Source organism: Balearica regulorum, chromosome 16, assembly GCF_011004875.1.
Source record: "Balearica regulorum gibbericeps isolate bBalReg1 chromosome 16, bBalReg1.pri, whole genome shotgun sequence".
Taxonomy (NCBI): Eukaryota; Metazoa; Chordata; class Aves; order Gruiformes; family Gruidae; genus Balearica; species Balearica regulorum.
In genome coordinates, this window is record NC_046199.1 from 12,890,794 (window position 1) to 12,918,415 (window position 27,622).

The 27,622-nt window shown below is 35.2% G+C and overlaps 1 protein-coding gene across 1 annotated transcript in view; it reads left to right on the forward strand.

Annotated features, from left to right (window-relative positions):
• Positions 1 to 7,377: 7,377 nt before the first annotated feature.
• The window catches only part of SYCP2 (synaptonemal complex protein 2), a 28,968-nt gene continuing 8,723 nt past the window's right edge, over positions 7,378 to 27,622 (forward strand). The window contains 33 exon segments of the mRNA XM_075768247.1: positions 7,378 to 7,419; positions 8,114 to 8,254; positions 8,497 to 8,625; positions 9,570 to 9,674; positions 10,256 to 10,280; positions 11,216 to 11,301; positions 12,152 to 12,240; positions 12,803 to 12,837; positions 13,466 to 13,608; positions 13,689 to 13,741; positions 14,740 to 14,785; positions 15,095 to 15,190; positions 15,625 to 15,685; positions 16,236 to 16,384; positions 17,267 to 17,341; positions 17,810 to 17,965; positions 18,564 to 18,663; positions 19,875 to 19,993; positions 20,754 to 20,846; positions 20,977 to 21,049; positions 21,155 to 21,212; positions 21,975 to 22,111; positions 22,203 to 22,303; positions 22,306 to 22,357; positions 22,462 to 22,550; positions 23,051 to 23,169; positions 23,949 to 23,979; positions 24,579 to 24,631; positions 24,737 to 24,794; positions 25,454 to 25,509; positions 26,037 to 26,085; positions 26,213 to 26,387; positions 26,788 to 26,852. Of these exon segments, the coding sequence (XP_075624362.1) occupies positions 7,396 to 7,419; positions 8,114 to 8,254; positions 8,497 to 8,625; positions 9,570 to 9,674; positions 10,256 to 10,280; positions 11,216 to 11,301; positions 12,152 to 12,240; positions 12,803 to 12,837; positions 13,466 to 13,608; positions 13,689 to 13,741; positions 14,740 to 14,785; positions 15,095 to 15,190; positions 15,625 to 15,685; positions 16,236 to 16,384; positions 17,267 to 17,341; positions 17,810 to 17,965; positions 18,564 to 18,663; positions 19,875 to 19,993; positions 20,754 to 20,846; positions 20,977 to 21,049; positions 21,155 to 21,212; positions 21,975 to 22,111; positions 22,203 to 22,303; positions 22,306 to 22,357; positions 22,462 to 22,550; positions 23,051 to 23,169; positions 23,949 to 23,979; positions 24,579 to 24,631; positions 24,737 to 24,794; positions 25,454 to 25,509; positions 26,037 to 26,085; positions 26,213 to 26,387; positions 26,788 to 26,852 (2,841 nt within the window). The 5' untranslated portion in view covers positions 7,378 to 7,395.

Genomic DNA, 27,622 nt, shown 5'->3' on the forward strand with positions numbered 1-27,622 from the left:
TGGAAAGTTTAGCTTTATATGTGTAGCATAAATTTTCAAAACTGGCTGACTGGATTTCTTAGAAGAGTTGCTTTTTAGGACTATACTATGGAAATCAGGCCACTTATTCAGGCATCTTATTTTGCATTGCTGCTTATTCATCAAAATCAGAAGTTGTTTTCAAAACCACAGTTGTAAGCAGTTTGTTTCGAAGGAGTAGGTGAGGCTGAGGTGTGATTGCCAGCTACAGAGTGGAAATGAGTGCTGCCTGCGTTCAATCCACCTGCACTATTTTCTGCAGCTGGGTTAGAGGAGTGACCGCTCCCAATCTGGCAGCAACTCCTGTCTCCTAGAAAAATCAATGCAGGGAAGTCTAGTCTTCCTCATACGGCACAAAATAATGACAGCTCTATAAGAAAGGATGCTAATTGTAAGGTTTTTTTGCCTCCTGTGGTGGGCTTCGTATGACTAAATAACATATGACAATATAGCACGTAACATACCTGAACTAATCGACCTATACTCTTCATAGTCAAGGGAGATGTTTTCACTGTAATCAGCAGACCTGTGGTGTGACAACTGTGTCACCTCTGCTGAATGCAGAGTGAACACTGTGGGACTGGTTCTGCCAGACTAAAATTCTCAGCACTAGTGCAGATTGTGCCAAATTATGTCAGAGTCTGTAGATGTCAAGTTAGATGAGCTGAAACGCACCTTCAGTGACTGCAGAAGAATCTTTCTTGGCATGAATTGAAATGGCATACCCTTGCTTTGATGAAACTTGCTCACTTAAGGAATTCCATTAAAGTTTATCCAGTATTGTTAAGTTCATAGAAGCAGCATTTTATGTACTTGTCAGCAAAGTAGTAAGAAAACGAACACACACACGCACAGAAGCACTTGTGCTGAATAAAAGGCACTATTTTACTGTTCCCCACCCCTCTCCCCCTCCCAAATTACTGTATTCCATCAGCAAAACCACTGAATTGCCTTTAGCACACCATTAAAAGTCCCCCTCCTATGACACTGGTATTTGACACCAGTTTACAATAGCTGTTGCTGGAGCCCAATGCAATACTTGGCTTAGTGGCAGAAAGATGCTGTTGCCATCTTTTGGGAGAGGCTCTTTCATGTGCTAGCAAATGTCAAATCCAAGTGTTACTGCAGGCAGGACAGATGATGTAAAGCTGAGGCTTTACAGGTTAAAGGTTAACATCAGAGAGATGAGGAATGAACGTCTCAGCAATACATTTGGCTTGTATTGTCTTCCTTCTGCAACCTCTCAGGGTATTTGCATGCGCAAAATCTTGCATACTGAAGTATTATTCCAAGTTTGTCTTTTCTCTCTTTGCTTGTCTTGCACTGCTGGAGAAGAATTGACAGTAGCTGTTACTAACCAGTTGTGTGGCACTACTGACTGTGAGTTCAGCGGCCCTACCTTATAACGGAACTGAGAGTATCTCTGGATTAAGCTGTTAAATATTCACACATGACTACTGGCACTTGTCACATGAAAGATGAAATTTGCACTTCTGTTTTGCTGTCACATTCAGTAGTGAACATGGAAAGGCTTCTAGCTGACAAGGGATTAAGCCATTAAGTAGTAGTAACACACTCCTGTTGTGAAGGTAAACTTATGACCACCTTTATAAATTCTCAGGACAACTTGACTGCTTGCACTGTGTTCAAATTCAGCACTTCCCTTATAATGAGAATTTTGTAAAAGTGAATTCTTCACAAAGGTTATTGCCATACAATGCACTTTTAAAAACCTGTATTTGTTATAGTCATACAATAAATTAATGTCTAGTAGTCCACAGTTTCAAAGTTCCTTCAAGCATGTTTTTTTAAAGAAACATATGGAATCTACGTAAATGAAAACGAGTGTCTTTTCTGATTAACGTCCAAAATAAAGTACATTACACAGTATATCAATAAAACACATATGCTAGACAAAAGGTCATTTGTCTTAGTGGAGAGCTGTACAATTGCAAAGTGCTTAATTTATTTTAAAAACAATAATAAAAGTATAGCTATTGTAATACAAAAGATTGTAATAAAAGCTTTTCACAATTTTATGTTGGTTTTGTCAATGGTACTCCTGTTAACAGTTAAGAAACCTCATGAGGCCACTTAGTGCTGAGTTGTCACTTACAGAGCAACACACTCAGGAAAGTAAGGTGGGTTTGAGTTGCTAAAAAATGAACAGCACTTGATAAAAATACAGTGATTAGTCTATATAGCTGCAAAATGACCAGGCTGCCACTTCTTATGTGGAATTTGCTGTCATTTCACCTCAGACTTCTGTGCATGCAGCATCTGCAGGATTAAGATCTAATGTTGGAAGAGAAAGGGGTTTTTCTTCTAATAGCACTTTCAAAGCTGTGCTAGACTGTACTTAACTCACTAATTCCAGAGTCTCACAGTTGTGTTATTTTTTCTGCCATTTGTTCCTTCAGTTTTCATCGCTGCAGTCTTTCCTCTCAAACCATGTTCTTTTCACTCACAGGATTCTTGCAAATACATCTACACAGGGTATGCTAAGAGAGTGCCCATCTCCGATTTATCCTGTATATGAAATGCAGCTCCACCAGTGCCAAGCATTTACTTGATACAGTTCAGGATCTGAATAATCTCTTGAAAGATTTCTTCTAAAGCAATGTGGATACATTTAACTAGAAGACAATTAATTAAGACATATATTACCACTCTTTAATCAGTGTTAGTAACTTCAACACTGTATTGTCAAAGTTGCTTGGGGGAAAGATGATTACAGCAAATCAGTTTAAATACACAAGAATGTCTATATTATGCTAAGTTGTTTAAGAATGTCAATGTCACTTTTTATTATAGAGTATACAGATTGTGTGTTGTATATATTTTAGAAAGCATGGTATTACAGTATCTTGTCTTTGACTCTTGTTTTTCCATTTTCCTATACTACTGATCTGAATTAGAACCAGCAGTAACTCCTTAATTGTCATGCTTTACCCACCAAAATAAAATATTAAGCATCACTTGGAAATAAATGTGGCAACCACAGAATAGACTAACCAGGAGACCAGCAAAGGATAAAGATAGTGGTCTTTGATTTTAACAAACCATTTGAAAACAACGTGAATTTGTTTTAGACTGGGTGTGTGTGGACATATTTGTAAGAGTATTTAAGAGAAGGACTGGCTTTTGCTGTGAACATACACCCATCAGGTTTATCTTACAGGAAGTTAGTGTTATTTCTAAGATAGATGTTATTTTTACATTTAGTTTCAAATTCATAGTTTCTTTGTATTTATCTTACAAAGAAAAAATAAATTCCAACTTGTAGTAATAGTAATATGCTAACAGTCAATTATAACTACAGTACTGAATTTAGTGTAGCATCAGTGCTCGAGACAGCATTGTAAGTACTTTACAGCATTGCCTGGTAAAGACACGGAACGGCAAGTCTAAATGATTAGTCACTTGTCAACATGAGTCTAATGTTAGAACTGACTTCTTTCCTGATTTGGCTTCTCCTTATGATCTCAGATCTGCAACTATTTCAGCTGACACTTGATATTAAAACTGTTGGCATCAACACTTCTGACCCTTCTCAGTTCTACATACAATGGCAGCTGTGCCAAAGATTGATTACATTGACCAGTACAACATTTTCTAGTACCTGTAATGAAGGTAAATATTTCTGCTACTGCAGTGAAGAAAGGGTCCCTGTACATAGTGCTACCCTACCCTAAAGACAGTTTTGCTTAGGTGTAGTTGCCATATCTGTGGCCCAAAATAATTTCACTGCTTGTTCAGACTATTTAATGCATAGCTTGATGAAAATTCTGCTTTCTGTTGACCTCTCTTCTGCTAAACCAAACAAAACAGACATTAGAGAATGAGAAATGAACATACAGTAGCTTCCCAGTCATGTCAGTGTACCTAGTGCAGGAGGGAAAGCGTACAATCCACTTCTCCCATGCTTTATGGCTCGCTTTTCTTTTGCTATAGAATGAGGAAGGCTGTTTTCTTTACAAGATCTGAAAATCTGTGGATAGTCTAAGCCTGTGTGTATGCTAATGTGACTGGTTAGAGAAAGCATCAAATGCACATTAGGTTTTATTCCTTCTGCTTCATACGATGAAAGTAGAATTCAAAATTCAGTTTTTATACAAAACTTCTGATGCTCCAAGTTCCTCATGCAAAGTTTTGTCCCTAGTAGGTTTCCCAATAAAGCTGTACTTCCACAGATCTGCTTCAGATCTCCCACTGCCTTCTAATAAAGTACACTGACAGTGATCGTGACAGCAGTTACTGCTGCAGTTAATCCCTTTAGCTCAACGCGCCTCTCTGCAGCACGGCTCAGCCCTGTGGGATCAACGCCTCAGTGGAGATACTCCAATTCTCATACCACTTGTCATTTTCTTGAATTACAGTGACATCTGGTGGTATTTTAAATACTTTCTGTACACTTTTTTTACCTTTTATAGTATTGATTTGTTTTCATTCTTATTTTAGAAAGTCAGTGGTGTTATTTTATTTACAATTGCTGTAGGTTTATCTGCTGTGAAAGGTGATTCTTCTCCTAGATGCTTCACTATTGCTGCTTATGCTAGGTATGAACGGAAATGCTTCATGATACTCCCCTGGAATGTGTGAGATTCACGCTGAATTTTATCACCAGTTGTGATACAGGTGATAGATACACCAGTGCAGGTAAACACCACTTTGAAACTGCTGGATTTCATTTAAACACCTAGTTCCCTCTGTATAATAAAGACCACATATGTCAGTAGAAGCCCTTTATCATCAGCAGGTCTGGCTCTGAGTTTCCATACCTATCCTACCTACGCAGGCACTTGATAGTAATGAAAATGTCTCTGAATTAAGCATACGAATGAATTACACTGATTTAGTAAACTCATGCCTGGTAACTCCTGTCTACATGACACACTGAACTTAGCATTCTAAATACCGGGCATCATAGAATCACAGAATGGTTTGGGTTGGAAGGGACCTCAAAGATCATCTAGTTCCAACCCCCCTGCTGCGGGCAGGGACACCCTCCACTAGGCCACGTTGCCCGAAGCCTCATCCAACCTGGTCTTAAACACTTCCAGGGATCCAGGGGCCTCCACAACCTCTCCGGGCAACCTGTTCCAGTGCCTCACCACTCTAACAGTAAAGAATTTCTTTCTAACATCTCATCTAAATCAACCCTCCTTCAGCTTAAACCCATTCCCCCTTGTCCTGTCACTACACTCCCTGATAAACAGTCCCTCCCCATCTTTCCTGCAGGCCCCTTCAGGTACTGGAAGGCTGCAATTAGATCTCCCTGGAGCCGCCTTTTCTCCAGGCTGAACAATCCCAACTCTCTCAGCCTGTCCTCATAGCAGAGGTGCTCCAGCCCTCTGATCAGCTTCATGGCCCTCCTCTGGACTCGCTCCAACAGCTCGATGTCTCTCCTGTACTGGGGCCCCCAGAGCTGGACACAGTGCTCCAGGTGGGGTCTCACAAGAGCAGAGTAGAGGGGCAGGATCACCTCCCTCGACCTGCTGGTCACGCCTCTTTTGATGCAGCCCGGGACAGGGTTGGCTTTCTGGGCTGCAAGTGCACACTGCCGGCTCATGTTGAGCTTCTCATCAATCAAGACAATAAAGACAATTTGTAATATAAAACAAGTGGAACAGTAGAGGTCCTGTGTAAGCAGGCGCAGTCCTGTGACAACAGGACTTTGTATTGCCCATCAGTAACACCCCACGGAGCTCTCCTTCCCGGCTGCAGGGGTGGCTCCGCTCTCCTCCTGCGGCCACGCCGCCCCAGGGCCGTCACTGCACTCGGCAAACGCTTCGTGCGCTCCAGCACGATGGGCGAGCCGGGGCGGGCGCCAGGCCAGCAGGCCGCCTGCCCCACTAGGCGGGAAGGATACAACCGCACTGCGGGAGCAGCGAGAGCTTTTATAGCCGTCAGGGCGGCTGCGGCCCCACCCGCACCCCACTGCCGAACTCACGTATGTAGCAAGCGCAGCCGGAGGCAACTCGGGCCGGGCCAAGCCGGAGACACCGCCCTCTCCCCACCCCGCCCAACCACCGCCTGCGCAAAGCGCCGCCTCCTCCGCGGCAACTAACCGGCTGGGCGACACCGTGCCAGGTGCGGAGGGAGCAGAAACCTCTGCGCGAGGCTGCCTCACGGTAAGGAAAATCCTCCTCCTGCCCCGAACCTCTGGCGGTGATTGGTCCGCATGCTGCGCTCGCGAGCCATGATTGGCTGAAGACTACCGGCGCTGGGAGTGATTGGCCGGCGGGAAGTGGCGCTTTTTTTTCTGCTACGGCGGTGAGGTGAGGGACGCCATGGTGTGAGGGGTTTTTTCTGCTGCCTCGCTGTTGAGGAGGCGGGGGTTATGCAGGGCGTTTTCTTCTCAATAACAAAGCTCTGGGGGGATGTCAGCGACTATGTGTGTTTCGAGGGTGGAGGTCTCACTCCCTCGTCGAGAAGGAGGCACCTGGAAGGGGTTTACATTTTCTTGTCGGGCTTGTCTGATTAGGCAGGCAATGAGAGACTTGTGAGGTGATAGCAAAAGCTTCAATGTATGCTGTTGCATTCTTGTATTGGAAAAAAATAATAAAACTCCCACTCTACTTGTTAGTTCTGTATTACTTAGGAGTACAGAAATGACTAGTGTGTGTTCGTAGTTGCTTGTTCTATAGAAGTTGTCCTCTATTTTTAATCATTATTTCCTTGTGCTTTGCTTTGTCTAATTCTGTGTAATTTCTGGGATGGGGGGACCAAAACTGCACGCAGTAGATTTGTTGAAGCAGATTAATTTATACAAAGCAAGAAAAAGTTTGTTGATTTCCTTCACATTAACTCTGAAAGCAAAGAAAATATTTTTGTCTGCTCTTGACTATTAAGACAATGTTTTCAGAAAGCTATCATTTCAAGATCTTACTTTTTGGTGGTAATAGTCATGTCAGAGCCCATCACTGTATGAGTAGTTAAGAAGACTCTTTCCCTGCATGCATTTATCACATTTTTCTTAAGTGATTTAATGTGCCATTTTATAATGAGGCCCTTCTGGAGCTCTGCCGTACCTATTCTGAATAACCCGGTGTAGACAGTACAATGGGCCATCTCCATGCTCTTATATGAGAATGAGTTGGCTGCAGGACCCTCAGTTCCTCCATTGCCAGAATTGATCATTACTTCCACTCTTTAAGCAATTTTTTATCCATGTAAGGATGTTTCCTTATATCCTCACTTACTTTAATTTCTTAAATAGTATTTATACTAGTAACACATTTTGAAATTTGTAATATATTGTCACTGATTACTGACGTGTTTGTGAAACCAATTGGAAGTCTATGTCAGTGAATTGTGTTTTCATCAAGTGATGATTGTTCCCTTCTTATGCAGCTGAGTAGATGAATTGCAAAAATGGCAGCCAGGAATGAGATGCAGGTATGTGCTTATGGACCAGAATACAAGTCTTGATTGTTTTAATAACCAGCTTAAAGCATTCCTTCTGGTATTTAATTACAAGCAAAATTTGTAGTGTGGCAAAGAATGTGGTAGGAAGAAATTCTCTTTTGATACAGGTTAGTGCTAAGTAGCTCCGCAGAAAGCAAGAGGAATTGGAAATTGTTATTGATGAAAATAAATCATATGTATTTGATATACATGAATCAGTTGGGGTAATACTTAAGATCTAAATGTTGAAATCTAGTTATAATTGATTTAGAAAGAATAGAGTGCCAAAATAGTTGAGGAAAGCAGTAGTCCTCAAATATATTATTATTTTTTTAAAGTCACTAATAGATACCTTAGAAATGCAAAATATTAAATGTACTAAGGAAGGGATATTAACACAATGAGCACTTACGTAAGCATTTATTTGTAATACGAGGAAAGAAAAAACATTCAGTTAAGGAAAACTGGCAGATAATTAAAAACAGTGAATAAGTATTTGTATGATTAATATATTAGATATGGTGTTCTGTACTTTAGATTTTACATTTAATGCTTTTGTGATTCAGAATATTTGCTTAGAATGCAGTGGATGATTGCATAAAACCTATGTTAAAATCTTGTTAAATCAGTATCGGTGTTAAGCATATGGTAATATAGCTGCTCTGTTTTCTTTTATTGTTGACAGTTTGAAAAGTTAATTGATGAAGCTACAAGAAAAAAAGATTTCCAATTATTAGAACAATTTCTGGCAACAGAAGACTGTGAAAATGTCTCTCACAAATGCAGCAAACAGTTTGTCAACAAATTAGACAAGCTTCTGTGTCAGGTAATGTAATCATTACGTCAGAATCTTCTATACTGTCATTGTAATAGTGTGAAAAAGATTTTTTCATTTGGCTTGGTTTATACCAGCAGTTGATGTGAAAAGCTGAAATAAAATTTAAGAATGAAATCTCTACTTCAAGCTGTAATTAAGATGGCTTTTGAGAGTAAAAAGGTATCTGGTTAATTAAATATAGGTTCTTCTAGAACTGTACACTAAAGCATATGTTGTAATTTCAATTTCAGGAACTTGACAAACAAGAAGTCAAAAGCATTTCCACTGTACTAAATTTTATTCAGAAATGTGGGGGAAAAATCTGCATAGCAGGAGAAGATGGGCTCCCAGCAATGATAAAATACGGTCTTATTGGAAGGATAAGTAAAACCATAAAGCATACCTGAACTTCTGAAAAAAAAATTAAAAATTAATAAAGCATGCATAAGTAATGCTTCAGTACTGAACAGCTTAATATTCGATTTGATCCTTGATTGTTTCTGAATTAAGAATTTCCCATAACTTTGCCACAAACATTATTCAGATTTAAATGTTCTGTGACAAGTGTTTCCTTATAAAGTGATGATTCTCCGCCACAGTGAAGGTTTTGCAAATTATGCAATATGTAGTTAATTTAGATATGCTTTTAGCACTTTCAACAAGATGTATCTTTTTATGTGAGCTTGCTATACTGCTTTTGAATCAGGCATTGGAATTTCCTGGTGCAATTTAATAATTTTTTGTTAATACTTGCAACAGCAATATTGCACCTGTTCTTTCAAGAGATCATAGTGCTGTGCTGTTATTTCAACCTGCGTGTTAAATGCTTAATCATTTGTGACTCAACATAAAAAATATACTGAAAAATAGACACCGCTTCCTTATTGCTTTCACCACAGATTTCAGTGAAGAAAATTAATGGCACTGTCAGATGAGTGTTACTCAATTGCATTCTCAACTGCTTTGATTAAAAATAAAAATAAAAAGATGTGATGATAACTTCATGCTTATGTTCACACCTACAAACACACTTTTTCATTGAGCTCCATTCTCAGCTCTTTTGTCTGTGATGGCAGTTGTAAAAGTAGATCTCTAGTTTCTGTGATAGAGAATCAGCTACAGAAATTACTTACATTAGTTTGAAATCACCTACATTTGTTTAGTGTGAGTGAAAAATTTCAGTCTAGGGCTCAAGTACACTCAGCAGACTGGTAACATTGTTGCTGTTGTTTTAATCTTTGTCTAGTTTGTGTACTTTTACTTAAGTATAATACAAACAATTGCCCTTTTGCATGCTATTTAAATAGATTTATTTTTCCATTACATGGTTAACTGGTTTGAAAAGGTAAAAGGAATTTTCATCCTCAGAGGAAATGAAAAGAATGAAATGCTTACAAGTCTGGCTGAAGATTTCTTCAACATGTTGCTGGTAAAAATATATTGATAATAAAATATATTGTCTGTATTTGTCAAAATAATTATTACTAGTTTAGCAACAAAAAGACTTTCAAATGTGTTTCTGTTTAATATCCTTCTAAAGTTAATGTTACAATAATTTCTGAAATAGATTATAAGTCTTTTCGGATAAATAGTTTGCCTCTATTCATACTCATTTTCTGTTCATGATTAGCATCATGAAATAAAATTAAAAAACCCCAACAACATAAGTGTTCAGTGAACAAAAAAAAATCATCTTGGTCTAATTTTGATTACATCAATTATTGATAGGCTAATCCCAGGACCCCAAATTTATAGGATCTGTGAGTTTTCTTCTGTTCATAAAAATTTTTGTCATTGGGGAAATATATTTCAGTTAAGTTTATGGAAATTAATTTTGGGAAACCACACTTGGTATTAGAAGAAGTCTCTTATGTTATTCATTAATGATGAAATAATTTTAAAATCTTAAATGTTTTTTTGATTACTTGCTTTAGGTACATGGTACCTGATTTTTGTGCTGTAATATTTACAGTATCAAATTGATATGTTTTGTTTTGGTTTTCATTGTAGGCTATATGTGATAGCAGACCTGAAGGTGAGCTTAAAAAAAGCGTACACTAGATATGATAGTTAAAGTGTTCTGAAAGAGACATTTCGAAGTGATCAGTGTTAAAATAACTTGCTACTGCTGGAGCCATCTTGAGGCAAGGTAGTTCTGAGAACATGTATAATGAGGGTGGTACAGAGTTTCTTGATCTAATGCAAATATACGAGCAGATCTATATGCTTCAGCTAATAAACTGTAACAGAAAAGGGCTTATCCTCAAGAGGGCTGTTTTGCCCACAAAGGGCTACATTTCTCATTCATGTGAAAAAAGCTGAACATCAACTGTAGCTTTGATCGTTTAATTTGAACTTTCTCTAGTGACAGATTTCCTTGTAATTTGCTGATGTCAGTAACAAAAAAGCAGGATAGTCAAGTCTCCTCAGAGATGGCAACTGAACTGAGTTTTTCCTAAAAAGAATGTTGTTTCTAAGCTACTGTCATAGCTCAGCATAGCACAGTAGTCTTGCTATCGTGAATATCGTGCTTCTCTTACCTTTCAGTACAGCACTAGGTAGAAAGTCACTACATACCATTATGCTGTCACTATCAAAATGAAAGATTCATTTCCTTGTTCCTGTGAAGATAAATTCCAGGGTCTGAATTGTATCTCAGAGAGCAAAGTTACTGAATTGATCCGATTATATTTTAAAAATAATGATCTCATGCACTGTGGACTTAGGCAGTGATGCATAGGAAAAGAAACATCATCAAGAGCCATTTTTACTATAAAATGAACTAACTGTTCTGTCTTGCATTTAACCTTAAGATGCGTATTTTTAAGTATCAGTAATCCTATATGGAAAGGAAGGCATACTGTATTTTATTTCTAAATGACAATTAATCTTTTTCCAAATGCTGATGAGGGGGCACCCTAATACACTCTCTGTAACTCTTTAATTGATTTATTTTTTCCTGTTCATTAGGTAAAATGCAAATACTGGAAAACTTTGTTCTGAGAACATGTACCCTCATTGCTGATGTAAGAATTAGTATTTATGTTCAGCAGGAGGTAAACATTCTTCTTTCTAAGCAACAGTTTTCTGGTTAGTGTTTTAACAGATTTTGTGAAGATAGTAATTTAACTGTACAGATGCTACAAAAAAAGAGAATGTTGTAGTGCTGTAGTATCAGAAGGATGATTTAATGTTTCTCTGGGAATGTTTGCTGTCATTTATATGTTGGGTGGTTGTTGGTTTTTTTTAAGATTACTGACCTGTAATTTTGTATTTGGACAGTTAATTACAAAACAGTGGTGTTAAGATTTTGGTGAGAAAGCTGTATAAACGCATAGGAAATAATATGCTCTATTACAACTCCTATAAATAAGATTAAGATTGTTGTTGTAAATTCTCCAGATACTTGCAGAAATTTGTATACCTTCTAGTATAGTGCAAATTTCTCCTATTTTAGTAACTTCAGGTTGTCAGGTATTCCTTCTTCTCTAAAAAAAAGGGACAGTTATAAAAAAGTCTTCTGTAAAGGCTGCATCCCCAAAGGAAAGGGGGTTTAATGCAAATTTAAGGTACACTGTAGCTCAGCAATCACCTGCAGACAGAACTCTAGCTTTGAAAGTTGGGGTTTTTTTTCTATATTTAAACCTGCAAATAAGAAACATAACTCTTTAAGAATTGATGTTCACATTAAAGCTAAAGCAATTTATTGAAATTGAGGTAGTTATATTAAGAAATACCATTTAAGGTCAGACAGAACTCATTGTCTTTTCTTGTTTTGCAGTTATTAAAGCATGTTATTTTTTTCAGTGGTATGAAATATATTACAAGGGCCCAAAATAAGAACAACTTAAATTTTAACAACTTATTTTATATTTAATCTTACTCCCTTTTTTCCACTCTTCTTAGGTAGTAAGAAAACTTAATTTAATGCTTGACAACATGCCTCGAGATGCCAGGAAAAAACTGTTTTCTACAAAGGAAATGTTGCTTGTCATGTAAATAATCTTCAGTATAATTTTTATATCATTGCATCATTTGTATAGCTGGGCAAAGGCAGTTTTTATTAAGGCTGTTTATAATGCATGCAGATTGGTCCCCATTTAACTCACTTTTGCATTTGCTATTGCGTTGCCAGTGGTAGTGGCTGTGGGCAGGTACTCTTATGGGTTATTCTCCATTACAAGCTTAAATTTACCTCTTTTCTGATGTCGTTAGGGTTCTTCTCATCCCAGTTGTCTTAAAATAATTAAACTCTTACTTACAAGGATGTGTGTAAAGCGCAGCGAATCAGTTACTGGAAGGACAAGCTATTCGTGTTGGGGAAATTTTTTTTACAGCATTTCAAAAAATAAATAGAATAAAAATTATATAGATCAGGTGATTCACTTCCACAGTAGTACTTACAGATGTCTATCCTTAGTATAACAGACTTACCTCTTTGATATCTAATAGGTTAGTGGAATCAGGGTTTTGTCTCGTACGTTGAAAGCTTGTAATTAAATAAACTTTTCGTCTATGCTTTGTCATGTTTTGATGTAATGCTACTTTGTTTGGCAGGAGTGACATGGGGAGGAGAATTTTGGATGCTGGAGGTGAGCATGGGACTTAATAAACAATTTAGTATTCAGCTTTTTAAAAATTGCATGCAGACCCATTAGAAATCTAGGGAAGACGTTTAGAAGCTGTAGAATGTTGTGATTACAGTCCTCTGAACAATACAAATACTCTGTGAAAACAATCTGCAAACTGGAACGTTTCAGATGTATACCATGTATGACTAACTCTTTCAAGTTTTCTTCTCTAGAATATAAGTTTTAAAATAGCAAAAGCTTATGGGGAAGTCAGTCTTTGAGGACAGTGAACGGCTAGCCATGTTTAGTAGTACTGTAAGTTCTCTCAGGGATCACTTTGGCATCCAACAATTTGCCAGTTCAGACAGGTGAAAGTTGAAAAATTCTTCTCTCTTGCTTATATGCCTAGTGTTGCTCTGACATTCCTTGAAAGTTTGGTTGAAATTTCATTTTGAAACATAAGTTTAGTCATCCTTACTCCCTTAGTTCTTTATTTCTATATCCTTTATGGGCTACATATTTAGATATGTGATATGTAATAGAAAACGTTCAGCACTACTTATATCAGTTTCCTATGTAATAATTTTTTTTTTTTCACATCAGTAGTATCTTTAAAACTACTATTCCTGTAAAATGTATTGTGCTGCAGACTATGACCTGCAAGTAGCCATTACAGAAGCTTTATGCAGAATGATCTCAGAGAAACAAAGAGGAGAGCTGGCATGCCAGTGGTTTTCCATGGAGTTTGTGTCCAATGCATTTAAAGGAATTAAAGATTCTGAGTTTGAAACGGTAAGTCACATGAAAAATATTTTCAGGGAGGTAAACTTTGATTTTACGATTCTTTTTAAGGCATTTTTGTGTTTTAATAGGATTGCAGAAAATTTCTTAACCAAGTGAATGGCATGCTTGGCGACAAAAGAAGGTAAAACTGAATTCTTTAAAGCTAATATATTTTCAGTTTTGGATTATATGGACATTCATCGGGAGTAACCTTTGTATCACAAAAACTGTTTTTGGGAAACACTGAATTAAAATAATACAAGCAAATAAAACTAATATTGCTGTGGTATAAAGTCAAGGAACCAGGCAGAGTTAAGATATTTTAAAAATACTAAATAGTAAAGAAATTGAGTAATACCATCCTCTGGCATGTTGTCACTGATATTATCTTCTCTATCAAGATGTTAATTTTATGTAATTCCCATATTTGGAAAAAAGACATAACAAGTTTCAGATTATTAGATAACAGCTTGAAGAAAATGTTCACTAAATAAAGAACATTAATTTGAAAAGATTAAATAATAGAAAGCATATGCTATGCTTCCTTTAATAAGGAGCTAGTTTTTGTATTCTATTTAATTCTTTTGCAAAATCCTGAGATGCTCATTAATTCAATAAACATATCACCTAACAATAGCTAGTGATCTGTTGGTATATATTCCTTTATTTATTGATTTAGAATATTTACATTGAGATAATAATCCATGAGAATATCTGCTAGAGAAATGGGACATGAAAAGGAAGAGAAAATATGAGCTTTTTTCTTATCTATATGATCACATGCTCTGCATGTTACTTTTACACGTCATGACAGCAAAGAGGTTGTCTGATATGTCTGTGTATCAGGTGAATATTCAGTTTGAATACCATTCTTGAAATATCAGCGGATAAGCTGAAAGTAGGAATGTAGTAACAAGACGTCTCAGACCACTGCTTTAATTGTGAGGATATATAAAATTTCATATTATCCCCTTTGGGGAAGAAGTGCAGTCAGATGACTGCTCTTTTGATTGCTGTGATCTCTTATTCTCTAAAGTGCACAAGTTTTGTGCTGAAAACACAATCTGGTTGCTGTGTTCAGATATGCAAAATTTATTTACAGCATTTTAGGATACTTGACAAAATATCCTTTTCTTACAGGGTTTTTACATATCCGTGTTTATCAGCAGCTCTTGATAATTATGAGGTAAGTTACAGGCTTAATCATATATCCACAGGTTTTTCATTTGTGCAGCTAAGAATTTCTTTGCCTTCTAGTTAAATAAAATAAGAATCAAGTAAGAAAATTCTTTTTTTTTTAGGAGGATACAGATGTGCATGTATTTAAAGTTTGTCAGGCTGTAACACAAAGCCTGTTGGCTGGTATGAGTCATTGCTCTCAGCTCTTTTTTTTCTTTTTTTTTCTTTTTTTCTTTTTTTCTTTTTTCTTTTTTCCTTCTTTTTCCTTTTTCCTCCCTTCTTTTTTCCTCCCTTCCTTTTTCCTTTTTTGTTTTAGCTACAGATACCATTGGATGAAAATCTTGAAGAATTTTGGATTGATTTCAATGTTGGTAGCAGAAGTATATCTTTCTATGTGGCAGCAGATGATGCAGTAAGCTAATTTTTGTCTGTCATACTAGATTGTTCTGAGGCAGTATACACACATTCTTCCAAGTGTATCATTTTTTCCCCTACATCAACATGTGGAAGTTATGTGTGTGTCTATAGTGTGAAGGGAAAAAAATTATCTGGATTTGATGTACATATTTAAATCAAACAATTTAAACGTAATGACTTTCTAACACTGTTTGTGAACAGTTCAACATATGTACACGTGAACAAGAAGCCATTTACAAGGTTGCAGTTACTATTTTTGTAGATGACACTGAACTGTTTAGATTAAGGTCTCTTCTGAAACATTGTTCACTGTTATCAATGAAGCATATGTTCATTGCCACTTGTCCTCACTGAATAACTTTCTGATCACTCCATTTAATTGTAATATAATGCTTTTCTAGCTTTAAAAATATGTATTTTTCATATAAGGATCATCAGTGGGAAACAGTCATTATACCAGAAGAAGAGGTAGACCTGTACAGCCTTGAAGGTATTGGCACTCATAAATATGACCTTTTGTTACACACTACCTTGGATTTTCAGTTGATTAATCCTGTAGTACTGACTCAATTCTCAGAAAAGCAGAATTCCCACTTAAAATGTTATAGGTACTGTTTTTATCAGGGATAAAATTGCACTGCAGTCACATTTGCGTTTTAGACATGCAGGTGTGTTTTTATTAAAATAATTTTAAAATAATGTCTTATAATTATTTCAAGGCAAAATAAGGTGTAAGACTGACATTTAATAGTAGTCCTTTTAAAATAGAATAGTTTTGTAAATATCTATAATTTGTCTACAGCCATAGTAAATAACCTTCAAAGAAAATTCTACAGGATAATATACAGAATAAGTATTTCTAAAAGACTGACTCTTTAATCATTTTGCTAATAAAATTTATGGTAGGTTAGAGTGAATTAAATAAAATATATATCTTAATAGCTGAACTGAAGAATGCAAGTAAGTTTTATGTATTTGCAAACATTATATGAGATGTTAAATTGTAATGAAACTACTTTTCAAATTTTGTTTTTGCCCAGAAAAAGATTCAAAGAAATTATTAACAATAAATCTAAAAAGCCCAATGAATGTGGGTAATCAAGAAGGAGATAAATTTTTGTTGTATTTTGATTCTATCTTGGAAATCAAAGATGTAACCAGAAAGATTTATGGATTTAGTAAATGTAAGGTAAGATTTAAACACCTTTTTTAAATAGCTTTCATTTGATTCAAAATAAATGTCTTTTTGCCATATAAATGTTGTTATAGCTGTAATTATTGGTATCTATTTATACTGAGAGTTTCTGATTAACATCACCACTACAGAGCAGCATTTCTCCCATTTTACGTTAAGTTTCAGTAAAGATGCCTAATAAGGACAAAAGGAAATGGCCTTAAGTTGTGCTGGGGAGGTTTAGATTGGATGTTAGGAAAAAGTTCTTCATCTAAAGGCTTGTCAAGTATTGGAACAGGCTGCCCAGGGAAGTGGCAGAGTCACCATCCCTGGAGGTATTGACAAGACATGTAGATGTGGTGCTTAGGGACATGGTTTAGTGCTGGACATGGCAGTGCTAGGTTAACAGGTGGAATTCAATGATCTTAAAGGTCTTTTCCAACCTAAATGATTCTATGATTCTAAGATTTAAAATTAATTGCAACAAAAATCAACAGGCTGGAAGGGATCACCATAGCTTAATGTCAAGTTTTACATGTGTAATTTTCCAGAACCACAAGAACTGGATGCTTACAAATATGGAAGTCTCTCAGAAATGATTCATTAGCTGTCTTGTTTTGCAGTACACTTACCATTCTTATGAATTTACTCATTTAGTAAAAAGTTTTTAGCAAGTCATAGCTTACTCCTTACTGGTTGTAACAAACTACATCGCCCTGAACTCTGATTGAGAAACTCATGAGGAATGAAACTGGTATGAGCTTGTAGAATCTATTTTCCCTTATAAGCTGATTTCAGACACTTACGATCTCTGTCTTAAATATTTTATTTCTGTTTTTTGTTTTTTAAAAAGTGACCAAAGTGTATGTTTTACATAGATGGTTACTCACTTTGTAGGGCTTTAGTAAGAAGCAGTCTGCATCAGTTGCCAAAACAACTGTACATGTTGTCTTTGATGAAAGCGGATCACAGGTATCTTATTTCAGTATGATGAGATGGTTGTTTTCTTGGTTTTTTTATATTTAGTCTGATTATTAGCTAATTTATGATCATTCACCATAAAACAAGGACTTTTTAAATGCCAATAAGTAAAGATAACTCTAAAACCAGTTAAGTGATTTCTAGTTAAGTATGTATTATATATTTGGTGAGAAAATTATATTCATATCCAAATCATGTAATACTTAAGACAAATATACATAGGAGAAGTTCTTTTATGTGAATTGTGATTTGGTAACCCATCCTTGTTAGTGAAAATAACAGTTGGTTTCAAACTAAAAGTATGTAAACTCTGAAGTTCGTCAAAATCTACAGTGAGGAATGTGTGACAGGGTAAAGAAGTTACTCTGTGTGTGTTTGTATAAATATAAAATATAAAACAAAATAAAATTCAAATATTGTATAATTATTTTTTTTTTTTAAATCCAAAATATTATATAGGTTCTGATACCAGAAAGTCAGTTGTCACCATGTTCGGAAGAAAAATCTGAAGAAGAGCAGAAACTCAGTAAGTACAAAACTCAGCAACTTCCTGGAGCTTTGAGGACTCTGAATAAAAATAACAGTCAAGAAAAACACAGAGGTGGTTCCTCCAAGGTAAGTAGGATTATCAAAACAGAAAAGAGTACATCAAAAATAGAAGTAAATTTAAATATTTATCAATTTGATAGTTAAAACTCCTGTTATTTTTCATTCGGAATATAATTAATACAGGGTTGATTGGTTTTTCTTTTGACTTGACACTGAGCTATATAAATCCCTTTGTAAAAAATTTCTTATTATTAATTATTTTGAAACTATAACAATGTGACAAAAATAAAAAGCAATTGTCAATGTTCTGCTGGTTTATAGCTTATGTGACAGCTTTGCAGAAACTCCTGGGAATCATCTTGGTTACTTTGATTGTTAACAAGGAACAGGATTTGTCCATACTTAGTTGAATTAATTTAGAAAGGAACAATCACTGATCTCAATTTAAAAACATTAGTTTGAAGTATTAAATAATTCAAGTATTTTGGTGAACTTTCTCTAAAAAGAGAACTGCATAAAAATTGCACTACACTGTGTGCAGCAACAGCAATTGACATTTCAATAATAGAAACTGTCAAAAGACTCTTTGAAATAGATTTTCTAAAATCTTGTGTTGTCATCCTTAAATCTGTGTATTACGGTCAAGTTTTTTCTGTTCCTCAAGATAACTACATCTTGTAAAAGGAAAGTGTCTGAAGCATCCGTGCTTATTCCTGGAACTACGAGATTTTCCACAAGGAGTCCACTGGTATTTGTTAGCACATGTAAGCTTACAAGTACTTTCAGGGTAAAAATATGCTATAAATCATCTTTGAAATACAAGCATGAACTGTGATCCTTTGCAGAGCTGGAAACGAAAAGTAGACCTTATAAAATCTCCCTAGCAGGTGCTTTAAACTTGAAATTTTTAATCTAGGCCACTTGCTAGTGGTCCATAGACCCTGTGCAGTATGGTGGCTGCACAGGCATTCGAAACAGCTGAAGGCCACCTGTCGTTTTTACTGCTGCTGTCAGTCAGCTCTTTGTGCTGGAGCAAGCTGAGAAGTTGGCAATTGATTAGAAGACCTAAAACATAGGTGTGTTTTCATCTCTCTCCTCATATGCTCTTCGTTTAAAGAATTCTCGGCAGTTAGTGCTTGTATAGCAGTTGCGGTGGAAAATCAGCTTTCTCCAATGTGTACGTCTATCACTTGCATTTTACTCTTATCTAGAAACTGCATGTGTTTCTTCAAGGGGCAGTTGATGATATGGTCAGTGAGCAGGGTGGGATCCACTGTAAGGTTGAATCACAAGTCCAGTGCTACTGATGCTTATGTTAAAAGTGCTTCTTACAGAGAAAAGGATAAGGAAGACACTTTTATCACAAATACTTCACTTTCCTACTAATAGCCTTAATGTAACGATATTTAATACTTTCTACAAGGGAGAGATTTGTAAGACAAAGACCAGTAGAGGCTGGAGATGCAACTAGTGGCAGAACAGCATGACTTAAGCGTAATTGTCTTGCTTTAACTGTTTCAAGTGCATCAGTATCCTTAGTTACGTATATCCACGTATCACGTATAAATGAAGAGTAACAGAGGCTAGAAAAGAAAGCATTTTCAGATTAGGATGGAAAAAGAGAACTTCTGTCACATTTTTATTTGGAACTTAACCACACAATCTATTTCAGGAAAAATATATCACAGTAAAATCTTTATATAGGTGACCATTTTCTACCAGAGCCAGGCTGTAAAAAGCATTGCTTGCCTCCAGACATCCACAGCCTATGGGCTCGTTAACCTCCATGTAACTTAACTGAAATCAATAGATTTATAAAAAGTACATAATAAGTTGATATAAATACTAGCTAACTTCTTTTAAAGTTTATGGAATAGATGTGATCATGGGCAATACTCTTCATAGTGATGTCACAGCACAGTACTCGTAATAGAAGAAATGGTAGAATTCTAACATGTCTCTGGTTTGTTTTCAGCCACTCCTTGTAAAGGACGATTTAAACTACCTTTGGAAATGATGAGCTCTGCTGAAAGGTCTAACAATAATGCAGTTAATGAGACCAGAACAAAGAATTTCTGTCAAGAACCTACTGGAGTATGCATGTCATAGTAGCTGTCTTTCACTTAGAATAACATTAATTTCTATTCTAATTTATTCCTAATTCATATTTTAAAGAGCTAGAGTTTTGCAGTCAGCAACTCACTTTTAGGAAATAGTGTGTTTTACTTTATTGCATAATGTTTTCTTGTCCTCTGGATTTCAAGTTTAATATGTCTAAAGTAAGACTGAACTCTTACAAAATTAGCTAAAATTTGCATTCACTCATCAGTTCTAACCCCAGAATTAACTTGCTTTTACTAGAACCACAATTCTTCCTTTGTGTATAATACGAGAATGTTGTGTGCACAGAATCTCAAATTATGCAGTGTTTAAATACTTTTAAAAATATATAATACATTCAGCTATAGTTGTGAACTGTTGATGTCTTCAGGTTATAGAATGTATAGCATTGGTTTTAGTGCATATTTGATTAGGCATTCACTAAAATCAAACAAAACCACAGAGGTGTCACTGAACTGCAGTTTTGAGTATATGTATTTTTGCTTCTGTTTCAGGTGAATAAAGACTTCAAAGTAACATTTTTATTTTATTTCTGGGTTCTAAATGTCTTCCTGGGTCAGATTCAGGTCAAATCTCAGTCTATGGGATTCTGAAGTATTTTTTGATATAGCCATGCTTTAGAAAAAGGCTTTTACATACAGATGTGTAGACTAGAATATTTCAAGTATTACTTTCTAGGAGAATTTTACTTTTGTGGATTGTAATTGTCAGTGTTACTCATTGTGCTTTTTAGAGTGGGCAAAGATGTAAACTAGACAATGAATTTTGTGAAACAGAACAGATCAGGAAGTCAAATATCAGAAATGAGACAAAACTACCTGAAAAGGTAATGGAATCAGCACTTCTATGAAATGAAAAAATAATTTCTTATTTTATTAGGAAAAAACCAAGTTTATGAGGTTATACTGTTTATAGTCCCATGCTAATATTTTCTTTTGGGTGTTATCCCACTGTAGCATATGTGTGCTGAAGAAGTTTTAGAAATGATACAAGAGGCAGAAATTGAGGCCGAACAAAAGCAAACTTTAGGCAAGTAATTTTACAAGCATTGATAGTCCTTACTTTTAAAAGTTATTTTAATTTTGTCCATTTCTTCTGTAATAATAATTGATACCAAATTAATGTCTCATTTAGATGAAGCATTAGATATTGTTCCTGATTCTCAGCCAGTAGGGAGAAGCAACAAACCTTTGTAAGTATTGGGAAAGAATACCAAGTCACTGTTATTGTGACTCACTTTGAAGGGAGTATTTTCAAGTGTTGCCAGAATTGAAATTTAGTTGTATAGTTTCAGAAGGTGCCAGAATTTAATTTACTTACCTGAGACTTGTATTAAGAACTATTGACTGTAGCTGTATTAAGAACTATTGACTGTGTAAGTTAGGTCACTCTTCTTATGTTGATTTATATTTTTATTCTGGAATTCATGGTACCAAACCAGCACTCTTATATGTATTTGCCAAGTACTTCTTAATGAACAATTCTATTCTGTTGTCTTAATCCAGGACTTTAAATTGGTGTGTCTTTTTATGAAAACAGTACTCATTAATAGGATCAGAGTAGGAGTTTAAGTAAGCTTTAGAAGTAACAAAGAGAGTAGTTCTTTCAGATCACATCAGAAGGTAAAATAAAAATGACAAGTGGGTTTACATAAGTGAAGTGTGCCATAAAAAGTAGTAGATTTGACACACCACAGTTATCTAGGTTAATGGTTTAATGATGGCCACAGGATATTGTTGTCTTTTTGAAGCTGACTTAATAATACTTGTGGTTTCTGAAGGTTTGCCATTTTACAATGCGTTGGTTAATTGAACGATGGTAGCAGGCTTAAGTACCAAAGTAAAATGCATTGATACTTACAAGTCATCACTATTTTCCTATTTTGTGATGCTTGTTTATTATAATTAAGACTCTCTGTGATTCACTGATAATAAGACGGTATTATCTTTGTTAGGCTGTCTGGTCTTTTGGAGAGTTCTTTTGATAAAACCAAAACATGGAAAAAAAGAGCATGCTCTGTTCCTGAGAAGAATATAACAACTGGTGACAAGCAAAAGCTAAATACGTCATTGGCACGTACGTCCCATCCATGTTATGTTCACACTTTGTTAACTGTTAGTGTTAAAAATGTTTCAGATTAATTTTTAACCTATAGCTGTGCTCCCCCTGCCCCCCGTATTAGTTTCTATTGTTAGTGAAAGACCTGTGAAACAAAAAGCTTTTTGTTCAGTTTTTTGAAGTATCTCTCCAGATAAATAAATAAATTTTAAAAGAGAAGAAAACCAAGAAAATTAAATGGTACCATGAGGGAAGAAAACTGCAAAATACTTAGTGGACAGTCAGAGTGTTAATCATTTGAAGCAAATTGTTAAGTACAGAAGAGAAAAATATTTAAACTACTACTGAAACGTCATTTAAAACATTTCTTTCAGCGAGAGTGTCCGAAACATCTTTGCATTCTGATTTTACAAGAGAGGTACCTGATGTTCTCTTTAGAAAAGAGACTGCAAATCCCAAACGATCAAAGGCGGTGAGAGTTTCTTACCTTCATTTCTTTGACTTGCAATTAAGACAATTGTCAAATTTTCAGTGTTTCAAAATTTGTGTTTTACTTTCATTTAGTCACAAACTTATTTTGAATTGACTTTCCACTATCCTGAGTGAATTAAATAATGTCAATTTCACAGTTTACTTTTCCAGTGTGACCTGAATTTCTTTTTAACAATAATCTTTTAAGAAAATAATTCTTAAATAAGCACCTACTTGTACTTCTCATGCACTTCTTCATTCACTTTTGAATATTATAGTACATGAAAACACAACATTTAAAAGAAAATACCTGCTAAACTGATGTTTTATTGCTCGCTGTTTGGGCATTGCAAGGGAAAATGGTTTTCAAAGCAATGTGATTTAATACACCTAGAAGACATTTAATGAAGTGTAGGTGATTGTTGGGAACCTGTAATTGTTTACAGCTTTGCCCTTCTGCTGAATGGGCTCAAAGTTGAGTCTTAAACTCTATTTTTATAGAAAACAAAGGCTACAGAAATGACAGATGCAGCAAAATCACTAATTAGTAAAATCAGTGACAGGTATCAAGTAAAGACTCATGAGAAAAGCAAAGCAAGAGACTCCTTGGGTTTTAACAGGTATGACGTGAACTATTTACTTTTGTGCTTATTTTTTTGTGCTTGTGGCTTTGCGATCTACACCTCTGTCTACAGTTATTTCACATCCTACTTTCATCTGAATCATTTGTTCACTTCTGATAAACCCTATTGTACCGAAGAGTAGGAGACTAGTAGTTGAATAGTTCCAGTAGCTGAAGTAACTACAAAGGCTGTTATAAACTCTATTCAGTGGTCTTTCGCTCATTCACTCACAACATGTTTATTGGAGAGAAAGTAACTGGGATAGTTCATGGGCACTGCACATGTTGGGTGTCTCCATCCTATCATCATAGTCCAGGGGCCAAACTTGGATTCAGTCATCAATTTTCTGATTATGTCAAGTTCCTAGTTCTCTCAGGAAGAGTTGACTGTTGGAGAGTTTAAATTTAACAAATTCTTAAATAAGAAAAATTAGTCTTACCTTGCTGGAACTGATGCTTGGACATATAATTACATGCTCTCCATGTTTGATTGTCAGTGGATGACAAAGGACTGGAATAGTTAGGCTATGTCATGTTTTAAGCCTTTTGGATAGGGACTTGGAAGATGTGCAGGACCTGCTGCAGTATAGCTGTGTGATTGATCTGGAATTAATTTTTCTGGAGCACAAAAGTGAAAGGGGCTAAATCTCTTTTAATCCACTTGGGTTTGTAATTGAATGCATGAATAAATTTGTGTTTGATAAGGCTTTTATGTAAGCAGTATTTTAATGCATATATTCTAATTAGCATTTAATGAAATGTATCCTTATTTTTTAGGCCACATTTAAATAAATCCTGTGTCTCTAAGGTAACATACTTTGCTTTTGCTGGAAATTTTTTTCGTATCAGATATACATACATATATGGTGGTAGCTAGTAAATGTAAAGCAAAAGTTCACAAATATCGCTGAATGTTAAGTATCTGTAGATGTTAATTATGCATTGACTGTACATACCTAAAATACTTTTTATATATTTACTTATATGGAATAATATTTTTACAGGCAACTATCAGTCAGTGAAACCCAAATTAATTTCTGTTTACATATGATATAACTGAATCTGTTCCTTTTGAATATAGCAATGCTAAATATTTACAATAAAAACATTATAGTAAATGAGATTATGGAATCCTTAAATGGGATCTGGCCAGGACACAGAAATTAGTCTTAATCTTTGGGGAGAAAAATATTCTGAGGTTTTGTTGATATACTTAAAGGACAAATTCTAAAAGAGATAGTTTCTACCAGCTCTTGTCCCCTTTTGCCATATTGTACTGTTGCTAAAAGTCTGAGCAGCTGCTAGGTTTTTTCATGTGTTCATGATGAAGACCTTGCTTTTTGAGATGACGGTGTATGAATGCATAGTCCAAATTTGCATATGAGTTAACTTTTTATTTATGTATAGGATAGAAACCTGAAAACCACTACTTTTCTTAATATAACTGCTGGTCATATTATGTAAGTAGTTAAAACACTTTCAAACAAAATTTCTAATTACCCATACCTAACTTTGCGAAATGTTCATTAATTCAGTCACAAAATTGATGTGTGTCTGTTTCACAGGGATGATGTCTACAACTTTAACATCAGTGGGTTTGATGAGCCTACAATAAAGCTTGGAGTAAGAATATAACTGACACTAATATGTTATGAATAGAATATAAAGGAGCTCAGTCAAATGATGTCTGCTGAAAGTATAGTTAACATCTAAAAATTCAAATTGTATCACTGAGCTAAGTGGGGAAAAAAGTTTGCCGTGTAAATATGTCCATTACTTTCAAATGTATAATGATACACACCGTCCTAAGGTTCTGGCCACTTCAAGCTAATTACACTGTTTTCCTGAATTGAGGAGTATCATTGTTTTTAAATTACCCTGAAAGCGTTATTGCCATCCTTCCAATCCCCATTGTAGAGACATCTTTGTCCAGATATTGGAGTAAACAGAAAATCTAGCTAAGATAAAAGCAAAAGACAACAAAAGATAATTAAAACCCACTGGAACTGACCGAAGCTTTCAATATCTCAAACTAATACATGAGTTTCCATCCACTTGCTTCACTACCTCCACCAATTCAGCAGGCTCCTCTGAGCCATAAGAAGCAAAACTGTCAGCTCTGTTCTTAAATAATTTCTAAGATAGAAATTAATCATTGTAAATTGATTGCTCAGTATAAAAACTGAGGAAAAAAGCCCTTAGCTGTTACTATGTGATGGCCTGTTTAATTTTAAGTTGTATGAAAAATGAAAACCTTCATTTGTTTCTTATTTTCATTTTAGATCCAAGAATTGCATGTTACTGAACTGAGTGTTCATACAGATCCAAAGAAAAAAGGGTAGGGATGTTGTATTGTGTTCTAGTCTCCTGATTATCATCAAGAATAGTAGTCTGCATTCTCCAGCATTCCATTGTGAAAATCTAGGGAATGCATGCATGACAATAATATCTTGACTGTGTTGTGTTTTCAAGCAATAAACATCACTGCTCTGGTCTCCTAGGCTGTTTCCTGATTTTTCCTTTGGGAAGCTGATAAAGAGGAAAGAATGTGTTCTGTGAAGAAAAGAGCTTTAGTTCTCTTCATGGAATACTACAGGGATATAAACTCCTGAATAGAGGGGCGTAATTTTTTATGATCAGCATGCAAAGGGACATATTGTTACTGTGTGTTCTTACTGATCATTAGCAAATAAGCATATCTTTTAGGATTTAAGGTGAACAGATATTTCCAAAATGGATGTGAAAACAAAAGTAGGTACATTTGTTTGAATCCTTAATCCACATATCACATGAGTAGTAGAAATACTTTAGAACAAGTATTTTGAAAGGTATCATTTAAAGGTGCTTTTTCTTTTCCTAATTAAGGAACGCAGATGACAGTAAAACTAGTACTGAAGTGAAAGGAAGAAAAAAAGTAAGGCTCAGATTTTTGTGGATTAGTATACCCTGTCTTCCTGCCTTTAAGTACCAATTATGCAAGTGAAAAGTATATATATATAAAAGTATAGATCAATAATATAAGAACTTTTTTTATTTTGTAGACTAGAAACAATCAAAACAAGAAGCATCTCTTTAGTGACACAGACACAGAATACAGAGGTGATGATAGCAAGACAGACATTAGTTGGCTACAAGAATCAAATAGAAAATCTAAAGCCCAGTTAATTGATTACAGTAGAAATAAAAACTTGGGGAAACCTATAAGCACAGACAAAAGTAAGAAACCTTTTTCATATTTCTTAAGAATGCTACAATAAGATTGTCCATAGATATTAACTACACAGCATGTAATGTGCTGTGTTGCAGATAGAATATGTTTTTGTTGTCTTATTTCCAAGCATAAGGAATCTTCAAATTAGTTCTAATAATTTATAAAGGTTAATTTCCAAAAAGTCTGTATTTTAACATAGACAATTATTGGAGGATGGGACGACGGGCGAAGGTTGTTGTCAACCAAAAAACCTTTGTTTTTTTTAAAATAATGTGCTGAAAGCAGTTTACTGAATCAGGAAGTTTGCGGGCATAAAAGTGATTCTCTGGCTTTACAGCTAAAACTCTAAATGTCAAACATTTGAATATTTTGCTGATTTTTCTAACTTTTATATTGTAATGGCAGATAAATTCTGTGAACCTGCTTGCCATGTGGATAAACCTAAAGGCAAAAATGCAAGTAAGAAAAAGGTAAATGTAAATTTGCTTGTGATGCATATTCAAAATGTCTTAACTCACTACAGAAACTGGTTTTAAATCATTTTTCATAAATATGTGCCATTTTTCCATGCTTATTTCAAGATCATTATTTAAATACCATTTGTTCTTTTCAGGTGCTATGTTCTTTTTATGTAGTATTTAGCTAGCATTTCAGGCATAATACTAGCTATGAGTTAGAATGATTATTATACATTGATGCTTTTGTAAGTTTTATTACTTAAAATTATTGATTATGTCTATTTACTGCTTCATAGCCATCTGCTCCGTTGAATACACCATTAGGTTTTCATTGAGGGTTTTCATGTGTCTAATGTGCTTAACTGAATTTTAGTACCTTTGACATTATAATTTCTTTAAATGAATATATGTAATGTAGCAAAACTGCAAAAACAAAATTGTCATAGATGTTAAGAAAGAATAATAATTGGAAAATATTGTAAGCATATTAAAGTTGGGAGTATAATAAATTATAAGTGATTATGAACATGTTAATGGCAGATGTTGTAGACATTTGTAAGCCACAGTTTAAAAAAAAAACAAACAACAAAAAAACACCAAAAAACCCCCAAACAACAAAATAAAAAACCACAAAAAACCTTTCCCTGTCCAGTCCAGACTACTCTTTGGTGACTCAGACTGTACAGTAATTATTCAAATCTATTTAATGTTAGTAGCTTAAAGGTACATAAATGTACTCAATGTAAATAATGCTTATGAAAATAAGATCACCACATGTAGGT